General features: G+C 37.5%; 1 protein-coding gene across 2 annotated transcripts in view; it reads right to left on the reverse strand.

Moving 5' to 3' along the window:
* Ankfn1 (ankyrin repeat and fibronectin type III domain containing 1) overlaps nucleotides 1-25986 on the reverse strand; it is a 146804-nt gene that overhangs the window by 101054 nt on the left and 19764 nt on the right. For both annotated transcript variants that reach the window (XM_027950357.3, XM_027950358.1), the window contains 3 exons: nucleotides 24293-24503; nucleotides 8963-9157; nucleotides 7178-7291 (listed from right to left, as the gene is read on the reverse strand). In XM_027950357.3, coding sequence (XP_027806158.2) covers nucleotides 7178-7291; nucleotides 8963-9157; nucleotides 24293-24503 — 520 coding nt within the window. The remainder of the gene's footprint in view (nucleotides 1-7177; nucleotides 7292-8962; nucleotides 9158-24292; nucleotides 24504-25986) is intronic.

Here is a 25986-nt window from a genome sequence, read left to right on the forward strand (position 1 = left end):
TGTTATAGAAAGGCTGAAAGTAATGGGATTGAAGACAATAGGTAAATGGAAATATATATAAAACAATGTTAACTACAGAGAAAATTAGAAATAGAATGAGGCAAGACAAAGCAGCTTCTCCCAGAGATCAAAGATCAAAAGGACAAATACTTTAAGAAAAAAAAAAAAAGCACTTCAACACCACACAGGTTCACACTTTATACTGAAGGGAGTTTACACATGCTTTTCAAACATTGTGTATGGCACATGTAAAACTGAGTCAGTTGTTAGCCAAGAATTTAAAAATCCCCCAAGGGATACGGTCCCTATTTTAAAATTTCTTAATGTAATATACTAAAAATTAGAGGATAACAATAAAAATAGAGCAAGTATAATCTGGCTACTGGGAAATTTAAAATAATTTGTGTAAAAAAATTAAAGTAGAAATAGAATGAATTGCATATAGAAATAAATGAAAAACACAGCATCTCATTTTAAACTTTTTTGGATATGGACAAAACAGTACTCAGGGAAATATTTATTGCCTTAAATTCATAGATTAGAAAACAAGAAAAATAAAGGACGAGTGAATTAAAATTTCAAATTATGAAAGAACTAGTAAAGAAATGGTAAAGCAAACCCAAATAAAGTAGCAGAAATCAACAACATAAAATAACAAAAATTAAAATTTCTAAATTTATCTGTAAAGTGATAAAACAGAGGTTTTCCGGTAACATGCCAAAGGTCCAACAATGAGGAAGTAGTAAAGTTGGATTTCAAAACCAAGTGCATCTGAGCCTGGAGTCGAGGGTTCCAATACTTTGCATTTTGCCTTTCTTTCCTTTCACAGAGAAAGCAAAACTCAATAGTCTACGAATGATGATTGATTGAAAAGATACACGTGACAAACTTTCACAGTGAAGTACTAATGTCTTTTTGTTGCAAGCATCAAAAAAATTAATACATCATATTTTGGGTCACAGAAAGAGCATCAGTCCATTTCTTAGAGTAGAAATTGTGTATTCACTGACCATCGTCAATAAAAGTGATAATTTACAAAATACTCCAGACCAAATAAAAAAGTTAATAAAGTAGAAAATAAGCAAAAAAAGATTTTATGAATCAAAAGTTAATTCTTCAAACCAATAAAATAAACAAATGTTCAGCAGTCTAAGAGTAAAGGTACAAATATACAATTTTTGAAATGTTAAAAGGATGATAATTACAAAGATCTAAAATGTATGTGAAAGTACTATGTATAACATATGTCAACTGTCATAATCCAGATGAAATTAATGATTTTCCAGGAAAATTTAGAAAAATCATGAGATAATTTAACACCTTTTTCTTATATAAGACAAAACCTTTTAGCAAGTTGGAAAGAAAATAAAACTATCTTAATTTGATAAAGAGTACCTACCAGAAATTGGTAGTTAGACCTCATACTTAAAAGTAAAATATTGGATGCATTTTATCAAAAACAGGTAAGAGAGATAGATATCAGCTTTTACAGTTACCCTTCAAAATATACTGAGAACAAAAATTCACATTGATTCTTATTAGTGAGGTGAGATCAAAAATAGAAAGATAATATTAAAATATTAGTAAGAGACAAACCCTTCATTCTTGAAGTTGGAAAAATAAAAAAACAAAACAACAAACAAACAACCACAACAACCAATAAATTCATGAGAGGCCAGTCTACTAAAAAGAATCAGAGATTTTGTCAAAGCAGCCAAATAAAGATTTTTAAATTAGCAATATTCTTCTGCTGACCCACAACAATTAAAGAACATCTTGAAAAGAGAATTCATTCATAATAGTCATAAAAATTATCAAATATATCTGGTTTGAAACTCAGCAGGAAGTATAGAAGATCCATAAGAAAATGATTGAACTGTTCTGAATACATAAAATTGAACTTGATTAGAAAAACGTGCTCATCGATGGGAAATCTTCCCAAATTAATTAAATATGATTCAAGCCCAATAAGATTTTAAAGATTGAACTTGACAAGCCAATTCTAAAAGTCATTTGGAAGAGAAAATGTGTGTAAATAACAAAGGCATTTTGGAAAAGGTTACCATGAGGAAGGATTTGCCGTACAAGATGTTAAAATACACTATAAAGTTATTATATGGTATTTGCACAGATATGGACAGATTAATGAAAGAGTATATGAATACTTAAACCCTTACACTTCAGGTTAACTAGTCTAGGAAAACCATTCTTACAAGTGAAAGACACATATGAATAAAAGGATTGCAACATTGTATAATAGACAAAAAATTTAAAACAACATAAATCTATCTGTAGAAGAATAATTACACCTCATGACATGGGAATACTATGCAACTATTATACAGGATGAAGAAGATCCAAACACACTGACAAAAACCAGGTATATGATATATTATGCACTGCAAAAATGTTAATGAGCTGGAAAAGATTCAGCAAAGAGTGTGATAATATTTATACTAGAGTATACAAACAAATGAATACACCTTTGTATATACACTTGTGTGTCAATTATGGGAATACATTAATTAATGTGCAGATATCATGGAGTATCACTACACAGACTAAGATGTCTCTATCACTAGGCAACATACTCTTAAGGGGTTACCATATTTAGTTGTCTGTTGACTGAAACATCATTCATCATTATGAATCTTATGACTACCTATATGTTCATTCAATAAAGAAAGGATTTATAAATACATGCATCAGACTTATTACAAAGATGAACTTTGTGATAGGGAGGTGAAGATGGGGGAAGGGTCAAGGCAGGTTTTGATTTTTATATAATTCTGTACTGTATTGTGTGAGGGCTAATTTTTTAAAAAAATATTGAAAATGTAAAAATAAGCTTTTTTAAATGACATATCTTACTGGAGAAAGTATCAAAGTGGTTCACAAGATTGTTGGAGAATAAATTGGCTGCACTCTGACCACTCCACAACTTGCAGAGGAAATTGGGACAATTGAGAAAGCAGAAGCCTTAGCAGCTTGGGGAAATGGCTCTTGCAGTATTGCTCCTCACTTTCCCAGTCTCCCTCTTTCACTGAATCTGCTGTATAAACCAACATGCAAGTAGTTGCTCAACTCCCTTTCATGTTTTCACCCATGTGCAAACAGTGTCAATCCACTGAGTTTTGTGTCGTCTGCTCGTGACATTTTCTGCCTTTCTTTGTTGCTCTCTCATCTTCAAACCTCTGGCCTCATTTCCCCTTCTCTGAAACCCAAACAGGCTCAATAAATTTATATATATTTTTTTGCTTCAATAAATCATATCATTTCAATCCATTAATGAGGGCAGTTACTTTATGCTTCTGATTAGATTAATTCTTCAATTACTTTAACATAGACAATAACCATATCTGTTAATGCAATATATTTTTCTTGTTAGACAAATATCATTCCAACTTTAAGATATAAGAAGAAAAAACAGTAAAGAATGAAAAGAGTAGAAATCACTGGGTGATGTGCACCCAAGCCCCATGAAGTCAGGGTTGTCTCAAGTCTTGTAGAAAGATGGTCCTCAGTCTTCAAGTCATGATCAAGTTGACACTATCATTATAAGTGATGACCCTGAAGGTTTTAATTTGCATGTGGTGGACTCTCCCACTTGGAAACTGAAGGGCCCTGGGATAGCTCTCTGGAATTCTTTGGCTTCCTCTCCTTTTGAGGAATAACTCAATGGTGGTGGTCTGAAGAAGCACTGGCAGATACACTACCAGCTTCTGAAAGGCTCTGGCTACTTTTGCAAGGATGAATCCTTTTTTATTTTAAATAATGCAATCAAATGAAGAGCAGTTAAACAATGTGCTTTTACAAGCTTTTATAGGGAAGAATTAGGATGGTGGTTTCTAATTCATTAGGGATTGAGGTGGGAAGAAAGTTGGGGAAGGGCATGTACACAACCAGGACTCCACTCACACACAACTGTGGATCCATTGCAGCATACTGTAATCAGCAAACCACAAAAGTGTCACCACTTCAAGCCCCACTTTTAAAAATAAAACTAGAAAATGTTTTATACTCTGGAAGCCTTGCTGCACTGCACCTGTTACAAGACACACTTCTATCCTGCAAGGAGCAGCAAATTCAGTTTTGAAAATGTTTTCTGCTTTGAGTCTGCAGAGAAATAACATCTGATCTGTAAATGAAAGGTTCAGGCAGGTACCCAAGGCTCTCAGGAGTACATGTGGAACAAAGTTCTGGCATTTGTCCAAAGCATCAAAGCACCTGAAATAACTCTAGTTTTTTTTTTTCTGTAAGCCCTGGAAATTGGTGAGATGAGGCTAAAAGATGCAAGGATTTGAATCCAAAGAGGATACTCTGAGAAACACCTTACTTTACTGTATTCAGGACAAATGCAGACAGAAAAATCTTGTGGCTCTCACTGAAAACTATTTGCTGGGTTTTAAGCTATAATTGACACCTTTAATCTCCAAATTGTGATGGCAGTTGGCCTGGTGCACAGCCCTGGACTCTAAAGAAGAAAAGTATAAAGTATAAAGAGATGCTATTAAAAAGATTTCTGTATATCAACAAACTCTCAGAAAGTATGTTGATGAGTTGAGTGTAAACAAATAGGAAACATAAGAATACAGATTTTCTTTCAAATATATACCGGCTTAAGCATGAAAGAGAAAAACATTCAGTTATTGAAATATGCTTGGGGTTTTGCTGAACCCAGAAATTCTGAAGAGTAGGGTGAGATGCTCTTGCCAAACCCTAAATACTGCAGAGTTGAGCATTCCCTCTCACTAATTAAATACATTTCATTTTGTGGATTTCTCAATTGTTTCTTCATCATTTTTTTTAAAGAGAGAGAGAATTTTTTTAATATTTAGTTTTTAGTTTTCGGTGGACACAACATCTTTATTTTATTTTTATGTGGGGCTGAGGATCGAACCCAGTGCCCCACGCATGCCAGGCGAGCACTCTACCGCTTAAGCCACATCCCCAGCCCCTCTTCATTTTTTTATAAAGCAAAAAAAAAAAAAAAAAAAAAAAGAAATTAGCTTTGTCTCAGGGTAATGTCACTAATATTTTCACAATTAAATAATTATTTTAACCCCTGAATTAAAAACTGTCAGCTGTCTCTGTGGATGCAGTGGGCTGCCTGCTGGTTTCAATAACCCTTGAGTGCATCAGGTTAAGGACTGAATTTCTGCCCTTATAAATTAACACAAGGAAACCTACTCCATCATGCAATAGACAATTCTATTCCTAATTTTTAATTAATCCTATCCAGTCACTAACAAAACCTGCTTGTGACCTTCTGTTTCAACCTCACCCAAAAGCAAGTCTCCTGAGACGAGAAGTATTAATATGTGAATGCTGATAGAATTTGCTGGCATTATGGTCAAGTATTAAATAGCTGACAGTCTGGATAAATTAGCTTCTGATAGCTCACTAATCAAGTGTAAGAAGGAAATGTCAAATTGGGCAGCATTGATGAAATCCTTCATCAAAATCCTGAGCTGGAGAGAGACAGAAAAAAGGGAAAATGTCCATGTCTTAACAGTGCCTCCAAATACTTCTCTGAAATATCAGCCTTAGCAGAAGAGACAAACAAGAGTAAGTACCAGAAATGTTGCAAAGGATGGCTGTGGGAGGCTATCCTGGGTGACTGCATTTATGTACCGTACCCTCAGGCTGCCTTCTCTTTGATACGGAAAACCCAATGATAACCAAGTAAATACTGTCTTACCTAAGGCATTACAAACAGAGTGGAGTTGTGTGGAGAATTCCAGTTTCCAGAAATCTGTAGGGTATGGACAGAGTCACATCTACAGAGACCTGAGGATTTCCTAGGAAGAAACCCTTGGAAAGAGAAAGCTACGCACGTGCTCTACTTGGGCATTTTTGCAGGTAGAGGGAGCAATAGTGGCCTGAGCATGTAGAAATTCTATCTGTGGCCTGGTACCTGGACAAGGTTTGAATAGAACTATACAGGTTATTTCCATATGTTCTTGAGAATCAGGACAATAGCTTTCTTTTCTTTTGGCCTCCACATTCAAGAGTCAACATAATGTGAGATTCTGGATGTGCTGTGAGCCTTTGGGCACACTCTTCAAACTTCTCTGTGTTTTCGTCTGTAAAATGGGAAATCAACAGTACTGTCTCATTAGGTAGCTGTGTGAATTGATTAGAGATAATACAGACAGTCTTAAGCAGCACCTGGTGTGTGGTAGGTGCCCTGAAAGTGTGGCTGTCATCATTGTCACGCCCTACAAAGTCTCTTTCTCTGGGCTCTTCCTCTCCTTTCCCAGTGCTGCCACTATAGCCTGTTCAGGCTGTCACAACCTCTGTCCTGCAAGCTTCCTAATTTATTTCCTTATTCTAAGTCCATAACTCTTCCAATACATCACACAAAGTACTGACACTTCAGCTTTCAAAAGCCCACTTGCCATCTCGTACCTATCTTGTTCAATGGCTGTACAGAGTTCATCACAAAAAGACTAAACTCCTTGGCCTTGAATGCAAGCCCACAATGACCCCCACCACTTGCTGGCCTTGGTTTCACCCTCTAATTTTATATTTCACTTCCCTTTCTCATGAACCTAGGCACTTCCAGAGCCATACTATTTTTCTATTCCCTCTATGTATTTCCTTATTCTCCTCTACTTGTTCCAGAATTTTCTGTTTTTATAACTGCTCATTCTTCTTTCCACTTGGAATTTACATTCAGTCCAAATCCTGGCCATCCTTCAAAGCCAGGCCTGGATGCTACCTCCACCCTGGAGCCTTTATGGGTCTTACCACCATTTTACCATCCCTTCATTTTTTTCTGACCCCCTTGAACTTCACCTGGAGTGACAGTCATCACTTGATATGCCTCCTATTTATGTTCCACATTCCAGCCTCTCAGCTTCATGGATCAGGGCTGATTTTCAGTTTTTCTGATATCCCTATCCTATGCTCTGCCTAGAGCAGCCCCTCTGCCAACATGGATGGCACAGTCACTGAGGAGCTGGTCTTGTGGCTTCATCTTTCTGTGACTTATTCTTAGTCACCTCGTTTTTCCTTCACATCCGTGCCTCTGGAACTATTTCAACCCCGGAAGTAAATGGGATGAAAACCTAACCTATCAGCAGGAAACCAAACAAACAAAATGCACAATGGACCCCCAACCACACCTTTCTTCTAGGAGGGAAGCAGGGAGAAGATATCAGGAGTGCAGTACCTTTATACCTGGTCACTACAGCTGCGTTGGCACTGAGCGGCTCTTGGAAGCTGACAGTGAGTGATGTGCTGCTGGTTACTGTGAGACAGGCATTGGCTGGCACCTCGGGGGCTCCTGGGACAGAAGGAAAAACACAGGGATCTTAACATAGCAAATCCTTTTCAAACAATGTCTCTGCCTCTTCAAAGGATACCTGGAACATTTGTTTGTAGAAGCTGTTAGATTTTGCTTTTGAATATTTTCATTAGAAGTTTCAATGATTTTTATTTGTGGCCATCCTGGTCTTTTCTAAGGATTAGAATGTCTTCTGAAGGGGGAAATAATAGCAGTCAATCCTTCCCAAAGTATCCTAGAAACACAAGATAGATAGGGCTGGGCCAGCAAAGGAATGGCAGAAGTGACAGCAGGATCTGTAGACAGAATTCCATACCTTGCATGAAATACTTTCATGTAAATTATTTCATTAAGCTAAAACTCCTGCCCAAAGAGGCCAATTTCTTTGCTCAAGAACTCAGTGGGATGAAAGCTCATGGCTTCCTAATGCCTAATTCTGGGTCTCTTCCAGAACAGGATTCTAGCCAGCTTACTCTCAGGCTGCCTTCTATTACATTTCAGGTAGTCTTTTCTCTTATGGACAAGTTTCATGCCCTAATCTCAGTCTCTAAGGACTGATGGTGGTCTTAGGTATTTCTTAACACCCAGAAGGAGTTTTATAATTTAGAAAATTATTGAAAAATGGCATCAAGTCTACAAACGTATCTGTTTCCAATGTTAATCTGTGCTAAATAAGGCACAGTAGCAAATGCACTTACTAAAGCAATTGTTGAGTCTCTGTAAAATCCATATATCATCATGTTGAGGAAATTGTTAATATTGAGAGCAAACTTTAATTAATATTGCTGAAGTTATTTGCTTCAGAGAAGGGGTTAGGCTTACATTTGGTATTCAGTGTAAAGTGCTACTTAAGAAAACTGCTCTGCCTTTAGTTTTTTGGTCTGAATCGGAGTCAGTTATTCTTTTGCAAATAGTCTGAGGCAGAGGCAGAGAATTTCAAAGGAGTCATCTGACTTTTCCCTTACATTTAAAATGTAAAGTCAATTTTTTTTATTGTTTGAATAAAATCTTCCAGAAAGAGAGTATGATATTACACAAGTGTTTGTGTTGCATATTTTGTTTTTATACTAGGGGCTGCTCTTTCTTTTAGCAGTACTTTCCAGTGTTAATAATGAGTATTATCCAGAAAGATTTTTCTTAAGCTAACAAAAAGAATCAGTAAGGAGAATGGAAATGCAGACAATAGCATAATTTATGGTTTGATTGACTGTTCTTCTCTGTTGCTTTATTAATTGAAGTTCAGTTTATAGCTCTCTATTAAAAAAATGTAGGAGAGAGTTGAAAACAACTTAAACTTGAGCTTGAAGCAGAAACTAGACAAATAGGCAAACAAATTTTTTTCCACCTCCACATCCCAAAATATAGCCACTTAGGGCATCAGACAGTCCAGGTCATTAGGCATTAGGGCATAGTGGGTGGAAAGTGCTAGATGAGTATGACATGGTGGAGGGAGGCCAGAAGCACCAAGGTCTCATGGCTGTGGTCAGAGAACCTATCAGGAGCCAGAAAATCAAGCAAGACAAAAGACCCTTTTACAGCCTCCCAGAGCCCCTATTCCAAACAGGCTGACAACGGCCATCCATGACTATGGCAAAAAAAAAAGAAGGCCTGGCTGTCTCCGAGTAAAGTTAAAAGTCTAATTAAATGTAGGAGTCCTCTGTGAATACTCACTGGCATGTTCGAAGCCCGTTTTCATACGCCTGTAGAGCCGATACCTCCACTCCCAGGCTTTTAGCTGTTTCTCTTTCTCTGTGTTGTCCAGAGTGAATCCTTCATTCTCCACCTGGGCAGACAGTTCACTCACCCTGTCCTGGGCCTCCTGGACCAGTGTGTTGAGGTGCATCGCTCGGCTTTCCAGGCTGACAACTAAGGCAAAGAAATGGGATGACTTTTCTTTCTGGGAAAAATGCTGCTGCATATCTGAGTGTCTGCTATGGAGAATGCCCGGAGAAAGTGGGATCTGTGAACCATCTTATTATCTTATTATGATAAAGTCTAATTAGTGACATTTACAACTAGATTAACTGGTAAATTCATCAAATTAAGATATTCCTATTGTTCTCTGGTCATATGCATCCCAATTAGCTGCTAGGCACAGATAGTTATAATTGCACAGATTTGTGTCTGTGATGTTCAGAAAGACAAACACTAAGGGACAAAAGCTCTGTAGGGGCAGGAGAGGCACTAGAAAAAGCTACCCATGAGGCAAGTTGTGTTCTGTCAAAGCTATTCATTTGATAGAGCCTGATTTAGATTTTCTGTTCTTATCACATTCTTCCCAACACATAGACGCTTTTGAATGCCTGTCTTAGAGATATAATTTTGTTACTATCAATTTATTTATTGCTAACAAAGTGTTGTACTGCTGGTGCCACAGTGGAGCTAGTGAGCTCTGAGGGATGGATAACTTGGGTACCATCCCATACTTATCTTTGAGCAATTTGATCTTTGATGGTAGTCTAATTATAGAATTAAAGTTGTCCAGAGATGTCCATTCTCAAAATAACAACTTATACTGGTTCCTTTTTCCAAGAAACACTATGGAGCTTGACATTTCTGTTTTACATGGTGCTTCATAATCTTTATTTGATTTACATCATCTTGTTTACCTGATCTGCCTCTGTGTGATTGAGTGTTCATCAGTGATAGAACTTTTCCATCCCTGTGCTATGCTATGAGGCTGATTCTTGCTCTCAGCATATGAGGGTCTGCCTATGGGGTCATCTGGTCACTTCAGAGGATCCTCTCTTGGTCAGTGTAGGAGAGAAGACAGCCTCCATATGGAAGTGTGGTAGGAGATCACACAGTGAAATGAATCAGAATCAGGGTCTGCAGATTTGTTGCTGAAATGTGTTTGACAGGTCCTGTGACCAAAACAATATTTCCCCCTGGTGGGTGGGAAAGAAATCCATCTATTTCATTCTTTTAATTAAGGGGGAAAATATTATGAAGATGACTCAAGTGAAAATTTGTTAGGTGTATTTTGAAATGGAAATTAGGTGGTTATATATTCATATTCTCTGTGTTCATAGGCATGTTTGCATTAATTACAGGAAATGAATACTAATTTATTATTGCCCCTGCGTACCATCAGTCTAAATTTATTTACAGATGAGGTCAATGAAAAATTAGTTGAGTCTTTTTTCTTTTTCTTTCTTTCTTCTTCCTTCTTAAAGTTGCTGTTTAGAACACTCAGGACTGTGTTTTGCTGCAGATTTGTCATGGTTAATGAATGTTGCTGTAGCAGTCAATCATGTACTCTAAATACTGTCACGCTTTTTTTAAAAAGCCTCAGTCATGAGCCATGACAGAAAAATAAACAAATAAATATAAAGCTAAAAAACTCTTTCACTGAGCAGCTACACTATGAAGAATCCCCCGGGAAGGCTAAAGGAGGCCAGAATAAATGATAATATAAGTGCTGTGGACGTCGGGAAGCAAGGATGGTGTATGAACGCGGAGGTTCTGGAGAAAAAATACACACACACACACACACACACACATACTCGGGTGCACACTCCAGTGGAAAAATTGGCAATATTAGTAGCCTCAAGGTGCAATTTCCTGGAGTAGTGAGATTGACAAGTCAGTACTAAATGCTGTTAATTTAACTAACTTCAGATTAATGGTAGAGTCTGCTATGACTGAAGCCCTCAAACACAGTCTCATTATAGCCTTGCTGGGAAGGTCCTAAATATAGGCATTGACAGTTTAAAACAAATTCGTATACATTTGTGTATTTTTAGACATAGGTTAGGCGTCAGAGTTTGTGTCACAGTTTTCAGGTTGATTAATTGACCCAGTAACTGCACCCTTTACCCACTGCCCCCCTTCTTCTTCCACTCCAAATTATAGAGAAAATGGGGGAATTGTCCTTGTTAAGTTATTCAGTGAGCCTTTTATTGTAAGCCTGATGTTTGAATTGCATGCATGCGTCAACACTTGGGTGATAGACACATGATTTATAAAAATAAATTTTTCTAATACTATGAAATCCCCCCTATTAATTTTTATATCCACAACTGTTATTACTGGTGTGAATTCCAGGTGGCATTTAAGATGGACAGCTTCTCTTGAGCTACGCTGGGTTCCCCTTGACATTTTTCCTGCTTTCACCAGCAGAACACATGTTACTTCTGTACCTTCCTTTTCTCCTAGGCTTTAGACTTGATGCAATTTGAGTTGTGATTGCAAAGGGATTCCACTTTATGATAAAGCTTGCTGTCTCTTCAGATACTTAACAGGGGGATTTGTGGACTTTTACAGCTAGGTTAGCTTCCCAAGATTATTTCTATCCCTGTGCTCCTTAAACAGGGATACTTAAACTTCATCATAATTTCTTGGTAGTAATGATTATTGAAGTAGAGATTCACCTACTGATCCCACAGTATGAGTATTTATGTCTTCCTGGAGTGTTGAATTTTATTTGCAGATTTTGTTGGAAATATCATTTAGAAATAAGAAATGAACATACTTAATGTGGAGAAGAATGGAAAGTGTTTCTAAAAACTGGAGATTTTGTAAAAAGGGAAATTGTATAGAAATCTCCCCCTTTTGGGGGTTCATTCCCCAGGTGTCCTTGAAGCTATACTTACTCGCCTCTGTTGTTGGGGGTAATTGCATAGACAAGTCAGAGAGGCACTGACTAAGTTAGTGGTTTCCAGCCATTTCACAGAGCAAATCTTTATTTTTTCCCCCTATGGATTTTTTAATAGCTTAATAAAACACTCTTTTGAAAGCTTTTTTTTTTGCCACCAAACCAGCTGACTTACAAAGTAATCATGTTTCTCCCTATTATTAATGACCTATTTTAACTGCCAATAGAAGCATCTGTTCAGATGAGATAATCAACCCAACTGAGTTAATATATTTTAAGCAGAAGCAAATTAATATGATAATTATATTAGAGTGGTAATTTTATCTGGAATAATAGTGTGATAGGGTAGGCTGTTTGACACCTTGGAAATAGTTTTGGAAACCACATTTCTGTTTTTTTGAGTCCAGTATGGGAAGCTTTACAATCTCCTTATTTTAAACATGAAGAAACTGAGATCACGGAAGTTGGGATGACTTAAGCCACAATTTTCTTAAAAATCTTAAAGACCTCAGGGAACTTTCTCTAAACCAAATGGAAGATGAACCGACCTATTATATTGTAATTTTTCCAGTCACTATTTGGCATGAAATAGATGAACTCATTTTGGCTGGCTGGTTGGACTTACAAAATAGAAAGCTTATGTTTATTTTATAATTGTTTTTCCTGCCATAATTTCATAATTGTTTTTCACTTTCATTTTTTTTTGTGGGGGAGGGTCCATCCATTCCCTTTCACTTCCACCCACTGGGTATTTCCCTTTGAGCTCAGCACTCTCAAACTTTTTTCAGGGTTTGGCCTTTTCTCTCATTGCAGTTGGTCCCCTGTCCAGCCAAGCAACTGTCCCTCTGAGCCGCTATAGCCAGCACAATAGAGGGTCTGTGGGTGTGTGGTGAGCAGTCCGGCGGGCAAGACCACTCTGCAGCTCCTGAAACAGGCTCCTTGCTATTGTGGTGTTTAATTATCAACAGCGTTTCTACCACCCAATGCTTCTGAGTGGGTATTTGTTATAAGACCTACCCAGCTAATTAACTGCGGGAGGGGTTGGAGGAGGGCTGGGAACTTGGTGTTCAAAGAATACAATTACGGTTACTGTTTAAATCCTGAGATAAATAATGATCAGGGACTGAATGGGTTTTCTTCACCATCAGAATCTAATGTATGGATTGCCAACTACTTACTATTTCTTAATTATACCCTTGCCCTGAAATTGGTGAATTTGGGCCTGGTTGATAATTGCTTAAAACTTGAAAGTATAATGAGGGTAAAATATAAACCAATTTTAATCTTTAATTGAGGATTTTAGGGAACAATTTACTTGGCTTGCTTGAAGAAATGGAAAAAATAGACACATTTGCACATTATTAATGATATGCCATTTTGCAATTTAGTAGCAGCTTTTCTATTATTATTATTAGCATTTTCCTCTTTTATTGATGAGAAAAGGGAAGCACTAATATAATCATTTAACCTCAGTGACAGAAGGATTCTTACAAGCAACTTTAGGTTTGCTAAACCTTAGGTTGCCTAACCCATGGCACCCTTGGCCTTGTCTGATACTCTTCATGAGGGGACCTCAATGTTCATCAAAGTAGTCTCACCTACTGTCACCCAATTCTGAATTTAAATCCTGAAATCTATTTTCCTATTACTTTTCAAAGTGGAGGCAATTCTTAAAATGGCTTTGGCATTTTGTAGATCAAGCACTATGCCTAACAAATACATCATGCTACCAGTTACTCTGCCATATTCAGCCTCAGTATCTCATCTGTAAAACTGGCATAATAATGGCACCCATCTCATAAGATGCAATAAATTAATGATAATCTTTACATAGAAGGCTCTGAGTGGAGGTTTACATTATTATTATTATACACATTGAGTTTATACTTTTAGAGACACATAATTATAAATCAGAATACTTTTTTAGGTAACAGTTTGGTATTTTCCATTAAAAATCTCTTGCTTCAGATAAAAATTTTCTATTCTGCTACTACTTAGCAATATAATATATGCTCATAAGTGGTGTCAATTTCAACCCTGTTATTTCAAAGGCAAAAACAAGATCACTTAAGCATAAACCTGTACTGTAAGTCAGTATCCCCTTGGCAGCCAAGAAGAGCAGTTAATAAAATTTATCCTTGCTGATCATAAGCGTAATACAACTTTACAACTGACTTGGTTTAAGGTAGGAATATCAAAAGAAGTAAAGTATTAGGTATACTAATGATTAAATTATGTTAAATTAAGAAAACCTTATAGAAGAAACATGCAAAATCTAAGTAGCAATTTTATCTATCCTGATAAGGTTCAGAACTCAAAGCCTTGGCTTCACTTAGGTCTCAACCTGTTGTCTTGTTTTAGGGTTTTCCCAAGAGAATATGGTTCCAAGAAGGTTTTAGAGATCCGGAGAGTAAATGTTTCATTTTCATTGCTATGGAGCTTTCTTCTAAAACTCAATACACCTGGACATGGGCTTTGAAATACCATTCCCCTCTTCTTTCTAGCAGAACACGGATTCACAAAGTCCCTATTAGATAAATTAGGATGTAACTAGTGATTCCTCAGGAAGGCGATACTGATGACACAGAGGGGGACTTCCTGCCCAGGTCTCATCAAACTCAAAAGGGAAGCACACATCTTCTCAAAAACAGACATGGAAAAACACTTAAGAGAATTGTTTAGGAAACCCAAAGCAGATTACTCAATGGTATCATGTGGGGGTTAAGTATGAAACATGACAACCATATCTTCTGCCAATATTTTCAGCACAGTCTATGGACATATAGTGTGAACCCTATCATTTAAAATTTCCTGGTGATGTTTAGGGGAAAAAAAAGAGAAATATGTGAAATTAGCTTTAATAATGTATTTTGGTTAATATATCCAAAATGTTGTCATTTCAACATGTAATCAATGTAAAAATTATTATTTAGGTACTTTATATTTTTTTGAACTGAGCCTTTGAATGCCAGTATAAATTTTATATTTAGAACAAATTTCAATTTGGAGTAGACATGTTTCTTTTTAATTTTATTTCATAGTAAACGAACAATTTGTAATTGTATCGATGGATACAAAGTGATGATACAATGTGGAATGATTAAATCCAGCTAATTGACTTAGCCATTGTCTGAAATGCTTATTTTTTTTTGATGAGATTATTTGAAATGTACTATATCTTTTTTAAAAAACATTTTTTAAATTGTAAATGGATATATCTACTTATTTATTTTTACGTGGTGCTGAGGATCGAACCCAGTGCCTCACTCGTGCGAGACAAGCGTTCCACCACTGAGCCCCAGCCCCAGCCCCAGCCCTGAAATGTACTATTTAGAAATTTAAAAATGTACAATGCAATGTTAACTATATTCACCACCCTATGCAATAGATTGAAAAATAATTCTTCTAACAGATTTTATATTCTTTGACCATCATTTCTCCTTTTTCCTCACCTCACCCTAAATTTCTCTAGCCACTATTCTGCTCTGTTTTGATGAGTTTGATTATTTTATATTGCTCATATAAATGAGATAAAGCAGTATTTGTCTTTTTGTTCTGGTTTATTTACTTAGTACAATAATTCGCCAGTTACATAAATATTGTCACAAATGACAGAGTTTCCTTCTTTGTAGAGGCAGATTAGTATTCCATGTATATATGTATATATATGTTTATATGCCAGTGTTTTCATCTCTTCATTTGTTTCTGATGGACACTTAGGTTGGTTCTATAACTTAGCTAATGTAAATAATAGCGTAATAAACATGGGACTGCAGAAATGTCTTTGACAAACAGATTTAAAATCTTTTGGGTAAATTCCCAGAAGTGGGATTGTTGGATCATATGTTAATTAAATTAATTAATTAATTAATTATGCTAAGGATCAAACCCAGGGTCTAAACACACACTCTCCCACTGAGCTACATCTCTAGCACTATTTTTAATTTTTTGAGGAAACTTTGTATAGTTTTCCACAATGGCTGCACTGATTTATATCCCTGTCAATAATGTACAAGGGTTTCCTTTTCTTCACATCTCCAGCAGTGCTTGTAATTTATTTATTTATTTATGTCTTTTTGAAGGTAGCAATTCTGACAAGGTATGAGATATCTCATTGTGATTGTAATTTGCATTTCCTTAAATATTAATGGTTTGAGCATTTTTTTTTCATATGACTGCTGGTCATTTACATGCCCTATTTTAAATGTGTATCCAGGTTTCTTATCAATTTTAAAATTAGCTTTTAAAAAAAATTTAATTTTTTTTTCTGCTATTGAGCTGATTGAGTTTCTTATATATTTTGGATATTAAACCCTTATTAGATGTATAATTTGCAAATATCTCCCATTCCATTGATGATATCTCTTCACTGTTAATTGTTTCCTTTGATATGCAGAAACTTTTAGTTTGATGTAGTCCCATTTTGTATTTTTAATTTTGCTGCCTACTCTTTTGGGGCCAAATTAATTGTCCTGATCAAGATCATGCAGTATTTCCACTATGTTTTCCTCTACTAGTTTATTGTTTATGGTTTTACATTTCAGTGTTTAATACATTTTGCATTGACTTTGTGCATGGTTCAATTTCACTCTTCTGCTGAGAGCCTGCCTCCAAAGGGGTACCCAGTGACCTCTATCTACTGGTGTTTATACCCTTATGTGTTTCACTCCTGCAAGTCTGTGTGATCCAAAACCCACTGAAATGATAGAATTCCACTCCTGAGATTGGGTTATAAAAGATACTGCTCTCACCTTGGTTGCTCTCTTCCTTTTTTCTTTCTCAGATCTGTTTCTTAGATCTGTTGAAAGCTGACTGCCATGCCATACAACAGTCATAAGGAGACACCCATATAGTGGGGAATGTGGGCCCCTTGCCAGTTGCTGCTCTGTGTAAGTGTGGAAGTAGATCCTCCAGCTCCATCAGACCTAGTGATGACAGCAATCCCCTGGGCTACCTGAGTCAGAGCCACCTGCTGAATCCATTTCCACGTTTCTGACCCACATAAACTGTGTGAGGGAGATGTTTGTCACCCTCAACTCCTACATTTTTGGATAATTCATTACACAACAATATAAAACTAATATACATGGACATATTAATTATCATCTTCATTTTATAAATGAATGGAGGCACAGGAGTTTAAGGAATTTTCTCATTGCTACAAATATCAGATATGGAATTTGAAGCCCAAACTCCCTGAGTTCAGAAATTTAATTTTTAGACCTTGCAAAAGATGAAATTTAAAAATTTCACTCCCAATTTTTTTTCTGTTGTTGTTGGTGATGGTGGTGGTGGGGGGGTGTATGTGTGTGTTTTGAAACTCATGGGGGAAAGTCCGGATACCTTCCAAACTGATATCAGCAATTATGTTGGGGGAGTTTAGGGATGGACACTAGTTCCTAAGTGTATACCTGTGTATGTACGGAGAAGTGGATTAGGCATTCAATGACATCTTTTAACTTCATCTGTAATGTCTTCATTTTTGACAAGGAGAATATATTCTGTGTTGTGTGTATGTGTATATATATATATATATATATATATATATATAATAAAAAAAATTAAAGACAGATGAAAGAAAAGACAACTATCAAAAAAAGGAAATCCTGCCATTTGTAACAACATGAATGAACCTGAAGGACATTATGCAGTGAACTAAGCCAGACACAGAAAGACAAATACCACAGGATCACATGTAATATAGTATCTAAAAATGCTAAATTCAAGGCAATAGGGCATAGAATGGTGGTTGCCAGCCACTGGCGGGAAATGTGAGGATTAGTTAGTAAAGTAATCCCGAAATAAGAAATAATGGATTCATATCCCTAAAGAGAATAGTAGCCTTGGGATTTGCTCAGTTCAATTAAACAAATATTGCCCACTGTTGACCGGGGATAAAATGATGAATGAGACAGACAGGCCCTACTCTTGATGGAGTTTACATTCTAATGCAGGGAAGGCAGAAAATAAACAAATAAAAACACTGGGGAAAACAGTGATGAGTGCTATGCTAGAAAATTATAATAGAATGATGTGATTCAGATGTTGGACTTGATGGTCAGAAAAAACCTATCTTGAAAATACCATATTTGAGCTGAAACATAAATGTTAAGGAGTTGACCATGTAATAGTCAAGATTAAAAACCTCAAGGTAGAGGGGACAGCTAGTGCAAAGGCCCTGTGATAGAATGGCTTACCCATGTTGAAGGAACATAAAAGTGGTTGGTGTGGGTGAGTGGCATACAACAAGAGATGTGGCTCGAGGAACAGATTGGTAAATCAGGCTGAGATTTATATCCCAGTTTTAATAAAGCCAATAAAAATATCTGGGACTTATTCTTGAGACCTGCTTAAGGCTCATTCTTTATGTGTCCTTAATGGTTGCCAATCTCTGTCCTTTGAGGGTGGATTTGGTTTCAGGAAACCTCTCAACGTCATCTGAGGCCCAGACGGGTGAACATGAAGAGTGATGACTTTGGGCAATGCTGTTTTGGAACAAAAATCAGGTGTGTAAGCAGTGAGTCTGACTTTCTTATGAACAGACTCTGAGGACAATTCCTAAAGTGTTTGGAGCAATGGCAGCATTGTTGGATGGAGTGTGGGGTCTCCCGGGAGGACCATATTGAAGGATAACATTCGCTTGGGTTTTAGACTTTCTGCTGTGTTTGTTTACACAAAGCCAGCCTCATTAGTTTATAGTCACACCTTTTAGACATGGCCTGAACCAGTCCCAGAACTAACACAAGCCCCCAGCTACTGCAGGAGTGAGGGGTGCATCCTGACCAGCCTGCCAAGATTGTAATGCTGGTGTCCACACCATCCCTGGATGACAGCTGCTCTACAGTCACATTTTATGAAGTAACTGAACATAAGGAATTCTAGGTGACACTTCCTGTTTCCACAGGCAGCATCAAGAGAGATGGTGAGAGAGAAGAGCTCACTGAGACATGCAGTGGGAGGTAAGGGGGTCTGGAGAGACCAGAGAACTCACTAAGGGAAAGGTCAGGTCTAAGGTGGAGGAGTACTTAGCTATTCTCACAGGTCTGTGTTAACACTGCCAAAATGCAAACACCAGGCTTCATTGAAAACCCCCAGCAGTAACTGGAATACCCCAGCAGCAGGCAAGAGTGCCTCCAATTCTAAATTACTAGATGACTTCCAGGCATTTCCCCATGCACTGTGTATATGTATGTATGTCAATTGCACACACATGTGTGGACATACATACACAGAACTCAGTATCTGTGATTCCCAGCAAAATAAGATGGGCTACTACAAAGACTGAGGTTTCACCTGAGATTTTCTGAGAATCCACTATGTCCTAGGTACTAGGATCCAAGGATAAGATCAAACACACATGAGTGACCAGATTCATAAATGGTAGACACCCAGAGGAGCTAGTTTCTTTAGTGTTTCTAGGACCTTACTGATGCCAAACCAATGGCAGCCTCAGAAAGGCAAGGCCCTCATTGATAATTTAGCAATTCTGCCTGGAGACTGTTGAACTGTGATTGCAGGGTAGGGGCAAAATATGAGTTAGTTAGAAAAAGGGAGGAGTGTGTGACTGGGGGTTTTTATACAGAGATATATTGATTTTCTCAAATAGCAGCTGTTCAATTGATCATGAATCACAGTGACTGGGAAATCCTCAGTGGCATAGCTGCAGGTGTCTTGTGATCCCTTCTTTCAGATTCTGTGCCTGTTTCCTAGGCTCAGCACCACAGTCTGCAGGGTAGTACTTGGGATTCTACTTCAATAATGGCTGATGTTTGCTTCTGTGGATACGAGTATTACAGTAGTCAGCTCCCCATTCCTGGTTTCACTTTCCACAATTTCAGTTACCCTTGGCCAAGTGTAGTCCAAAGATATCAAATGAAAAATTCCAGAAGTAATTCATAAGTTTTAAATTACATGTTGTTCTGAGTAGTGTGATAAAATCTCATACTGTCCTGCTCTATACCACCAGAATGAGAATCATCTCTTTGCCTATTGTATCCATGCTGTATACACTACCCACCTGTTAGTCACTTTGTAATGGTCTTAGTAATCAGATCAGTTGTCATGATACTGCAGTACTTTTGTTCTAGTAACCCTTATTTTACTTAATAATTACCCCAAAATACAATAGTAATGATGTTTTATCATTATAATTGTTTTATTTTATTTTATAATTGTTTTATTTTGTTATTGTTGTTGCTAATCTGTTACTGTGCCTAACTCATACATTAAACTTTATTATAGGTATGTGTGTATAGGAAAGAGAGTTTGTATAGGGGTTGATGCTATCTGTAGTTCGAAGCATCCACTAAGGGTCTTGGAACATATCCTCTGGATAATGAGGGATGGCTGTACTTTGTGTTACTTGCTTGCAGGTGGGAGGAACTGAAGACAGTTACTGGATAAAGATAGCAAATTCATCTAACCATTGGGCTGGGGTTCTATATATAACCTCAGAGGAATATGCAGCTGTGGATGGCAGCTTCTTGGGCTTTTCTTATGAGTAAGGAAATGTGCCTGGTTGAGTATCAAGCCATGTTTGTAAAGAATACCTCCATCTAGCTCTGTGATCTAGGGGCTAAAGGCAGGTCTGACCAGTGGCTTTGGAAGTAAATCCCTAAACCAAACTGTGTCATTGTGATTCTTTTTACAGAGGAGTTTCTTCTGAATTGTGTTAGGATCCTTGGTTGGCATAGTGAAAAGAGTATAGGGCTAGTTTTCAGAATGAAATGCATAGGGGAAGTAAGTAAATAAAATTAGCTATATTAGAAACCATTTTCTCTGTTTTGAAATATTTGATAGTCATTAGAGGAGCAGATGGAGAACCAGGGAAGAAAGGAACTGAACATCTCTTGTATAACAGTGAATTTGCTAAAGCTTTTCTACAAATACCAAAGCACTGGGTACAGATGACCTGGGTTCAAATCATGACTCCACCACCTGTTAGCTTCTTTATGTTAGGTAAACTATTTAACTTTTTTTATTCTATTATTTTTTGCTGGTAAAATTAGAAAAACAACTCCTACCTCACAAGCCAGTTGCGGAGATCAGGTGAGAAGATGTAGACAAAAGCATTTTTTTTTTTTCTGTGTGTAAAAACAGTATAAGAACTCAAGGTCTCATTGTTGTTTTTCTTATATCCTGTTTCTCCCACTTCTTGGGAATGGCTTGTAGCAGGTGTTTGCTTATAACATTGTGGCTGTTTTTTCTCTTGGGGAAGCTCATACTCATGAACAGAAGCAATTCTATTTCTTTTGAACTTGGTATAGAAAGTATCAAAACTGGGCTGGGGTTGTGGCTCTGCGGTAGAGCACTCGCCTAGCACATGCAAGGCCCTGGGTTTGATTCTCAACACCACATAAAAATAAATAAATAAAGATATTGTGTCCAACTAAAAAATAAATATTTTTTTAAAAAGAAAGTATCAAAACTCCCCAAAACAGTGTGTTCTTCTATCCTGTCAATCTCCAACACAAATGGCACCTCAGTTACAGAACAGAACAAAGAAATGCACCATAGGATTTTAGGGAACATCACACAGGGAAAGATGTGGGCTTCTAGTAGCCACTGCCCTCCATACTGGTTACCTAGAAAGTCAGTGAGTTTGTGTAGGATCCCAGGTATTGACATCCCACAGATGGGGACTTGAGTCCCTGACATCCCTGTTTGTTGCTAGATGTGTGACCTTTGCTCAGTCACATAACCTGCAAGAATCACAGATTTCTTATCTTCAAAATTGAATTGAGATATCATAATGATGGGTAAATGTAAACACCAGAGATACTGTGTATGCAGACTTCATAGGCTCTCAATCAATATTCCTTTGCCATTTTTTTTTTTACACATGTGTCAGTCTACGTGTGGTATTATCTCTTTGACTTCTTGGGTGGTCCTGGTGACTTAGGTGTCATATTTCATAGCTGAAGCCTGGGCTTATCTCTCACTCTCTGTCCTTTGCAACTTTGTAATGATAATGTGCTTATCTTCCCAGAGAAAATAGGGACCTCTTGGACAACTTTGGTTTTGGCTTAACTAGATAGTTATTCCTCAAGTTCAGTTATGGAGGTTCATTTATGCACATGGGGGCTTTGAGAGGTTAGAAGTCTTACTGTTCTCAGGGAAAAATGCAGAATTCGCCACAGTGTCTCAGGTAAGTAGGACTAATGTTTCATCCAACCCAGTGCAGGACGGCTGAGGCAACTTCTGGATGAATAGTCCCCTTGTTCCTATAGAATGGGGCTAAGTCTGCTTTCTCCATGGTCAGACCTTCTGATTCTCTCTCCATCCCTCTCTCACTGAGTCTCCAGGACAGACATTATTGCCAAATGAATCAGAAGGCAACAAAAGTGACCTTTTGATTTATTCCATCCTAATTTGCCATCCCTCCAAAACCTCTAGTTTCACCAGAAAAGGAGCAGCACTTTGACTATGGAGTGCTTTTGAGGAGCCCCAATACTATTGAACCCAAATCCTCACTCTCTCTGACATGGATGTGGTAAGCTTAACATTTTTCAGATAAAGAATTTTCTGATATAAGGATCTGCCTCCATATCCAGTCTTTGGGTAGTAGTGGTTTATGAAATGTAGGAGTAGAGATGTGTTCTCAAATTATATAGTCATTTACTTCTCTTCCAGCCTTTTGGGTCTCCCTACATGGAAATAAGTGAAGCAGTATTAAAGAAACTAACAGTTTGAAGTGTTTACTTTTTTTCTTTTAGGAAACATAAAAAACAGTGGCAGAGAGCCACTGTGGTCATTAGGTCAGAGAGTTTGCACCAAAGAGACTATGAGTATCTATCCCAAAATGGTGTTTTGAGGATTAAAGGAGTCAATACATGTAAAGAACTCAGAATAGTGCCTGGCACAGACTGATGCTATATGGTATTACCTGCACAATTCTGGGCAGGGTCTGCCACTGGCCCCTAAGCAGCTGCCTCTGCAGTTACTATCACAGATTCTACTTGGAAGCAGATTCAGAAAGAAGCCAGTCACAAAAGGCCATGAGGTTTCTTTTGGGAATGATGAAGTTCTAAAACTGACTGTGGTGATGTCTTCATGACTGTGCATATTCTAAAGATAATCAAATTAAACAGATGAATTATATGATGTGAGGATTATATCTTAATAAAGCATATATATGTATGTGCTTATTATGACATAATATTATTATACATATATAATATCTTAATAAATCATGTGTGTGTGTTTAGAATTCTGCCACTGGCCAACATCATGATCCTATTAGTCAAAGAAACCAGTGTCTGTCTACCTCTCTGTTACAATAGACTCTTAACTGGTCTTACCATTCACAGCATCCTTGCCACTGTACTGACTCTAGCACCACTGTGATCTTTTCATGGACAGCAGACTATGGCATATACCTGCCTAAACTGCTCCACCACCTTCTTATCCCATTCAGTCATCAGTGTGAAACATTTTAGCATGGTCTCAAGGACCTGCTCAGTCGGGTCCTAGTGACTTCTTCCTTGGCCACTATGTTCCCATTTGATACTTTGCTAGCTCCTTTGGCCTTCTTATTCTTGCAATACATTGATCTCATCCCTGCCTGCTCAGCATCTTTCTATTTTCTACACAATATGCCCAGAATTTGACCCCCACATCTTTTCATGGATAATTTCTTTATATTATCTAGGACTTAACTAAAATATCATCAAACCAGAAAAGCTTTCCTTGTGTAAAAAGTTTAATATGGTCTCCTCCCATCAATCTCTAGCCACTCATTAAAATTTTTTTCATGGGCTGGGGATGTGGCTCAAGCAGTAGCGCGCTCGCCTGGCATGCGTGTGGCCCGGGTTCGATCCTCAGCCCCCACATACAAACAAAGATGTTGTGTCCGCCGAGAACTAAAAAAATAAATATTAAATTTTTTTTTCATGGAATTTATCACTCTTTGAATTTACATTTTATCTATTTACATGCTTTTTGGAAGTCTCCTCCATTAGGAGGAGACAGTTTTTCTCTTTTACTACTGTACTCTTAGTACCTAGAACAGTTCCCCGCACTCATTGCTTGTTGAATGAATGAATGAAGCCACAACATTAACTGTAGATACAGAAACAGAAACACATACGTACTCATTTTTTTAAAATATGTGTGTCTCCTACTCTGCATCATCTTTGGAAGTATCTTACATATTTGAAAGCTTGGGATAAAATTCTTTTATCCCTTTTCAATATCATTCATCATATTGAATTAAAATGCAATTAAATGCTTAGACTGAAAAACACAATTGCTCTTTGCCTGAAAGTCCAGAAAATTTGTAAAGGGTTTCAGAGCCTTTGAGTAGGCAACCATTCTTACTTGGAAGATCAGCAATGGTTATTTCAGTAGTTTAAAGCAGAGATCTAGCTCTACTAGTAGGCAATTCTATTCTCAGGCTTACTTACAGTGTGGACTTTCTCTAGCTCCTGTCCTCAGAAGAATCCTAGCAATGGGCACATTGTTGGTCATGATGGCAATATCCAGGGGCGTTAGTCCCTCACTGTTAGGCGTGTTGAGGTCTAGCTCTTCTGGTGTGTACTGGTACAGGAGGAGCTGCACAGCATCAATGTCTTGCTGCTCAACTGCTTCAAACATGGCTTCGTTGCCCTGGAAATTCTGGAGAAGAGTGAAAGCAGGTTAGTATAGTTTGCTAGACCAGTGTGTCTTTGTGGCATAGCTATACTGAACTTTAAAGATTGCTTCAGGGACTATGTGCCCACTTATATACAGATAGTTGCATAACCAAGATTAATCCTAAGGTCTACCAAGTAAACACTGGATTGGACCTGCCCGTCTTCCTTCCTTCCTTCCTTCCTTCCTTCCTTCCTTCCTTCCTTCCTTCCTTCCTTCCTTCCTTCCTTCCTTCCTTCCTTTCTATTTGTTCTTTTTAGATACACATGACAGTACAATGTATTTTGACAAATTATTATACATACATGGAGTATAAGTTACTCTAATTAGGATCCCATTCTTGTGGTCTCTGCTTACTTTCCAATGGGCATTGAACAGATATTATAAGTAGATGAACTGAGAAAATACTGCACTGTATAGCAGTGCTAGTTTGTAAGTAAGCACAAAATAAACATCTTAAACCAATTCTCTGTGGAAAGAATAATGTTTGATAGGTCATTAAAAGATGTTCTTGTGAAGAAAGTAGCATATAGTCAAATAAATATGGTAAACATTAGGTTAAACTAAGTCACTCAATTATTGACTGTAGGATATCTGATGTCAATTATTTTTACATGTGTTTTATTGTATTTAGCTCTACCTACACCTGGAATAGTGTGCTATAGAACACAGGTTGGGGAATGCTGGCATAGATAATGTTAGCACATGTAGTTTAATCAGGGCTGGTTTGATATGGAGAGTACAGTTTCTTTCAAGCTCATCCCCTTCCTCTCCATCTGCAAGTTTTATCATCCTTTGTCTTGACTTGTCGCAGTGACCTATCTGCTGCTACTCTTGGTCTCCTGTACTGTCACAAGAATAATCTTCCTAAAATATACATATTTTAGTAAATTTTTGGTCATTGTAACCAAAAGTCCTGAAAAGAATAATGTAGAGGAGGAGAAGTTTATTTGGGGCTCATGGTTTCAGTCAATAGATGGCCAACTCCATTGCTTTGGGCCCAAAGTGAGCAGAACATCATAGTGGAAGGGTATGGTGGAGGAATGTGGCTCCAGACGTGGCAACAAGGAAACAGAGAGAATTCTTTTCATCAGGGACAAAATATATTCCCAAAGGCATACCACCAGTGACATACCTCCTCTAGATAAGCTATACCTTGCCTGCCTACCATTACTGCTTAGTTAATCCATTCAAATGGATCAATACGCAGATTGGGTCACAATCTAATTTCTCAAAATCTAATCATTTCACCTCTGAAAATTCTTGCATTGTCTCACAAGTGAACATTTGGGGGGATCCTCTTATCTGAACCATAATAATACATACTGCATGTCACTTCTCTGTTTATAGATCACTAAGCACTTCCCAGTGCCTATGAGCTGATGCCCCTATTCCTAGCCTCTTGGTCTCTACTTCCATACTTTCTTAACCCGGAGCCCCAACCATTGGACACCTGGCATTTCTGAGC

Source organism: Marmota flaviventris, chromosome 17 (assembly GCF_047511675.1).
Source record: "Marmota flaviventris isolate mMarFla1 chromosome 17, mMarFla1.hap1, whole genome shotgun sequence".
NCBI classification, from domain to species: Eukaryota; Metazoa; Chordata; class Mammalia; order Rodentia; family Sciuridae; genus Marmota; species Marmota flaviventris.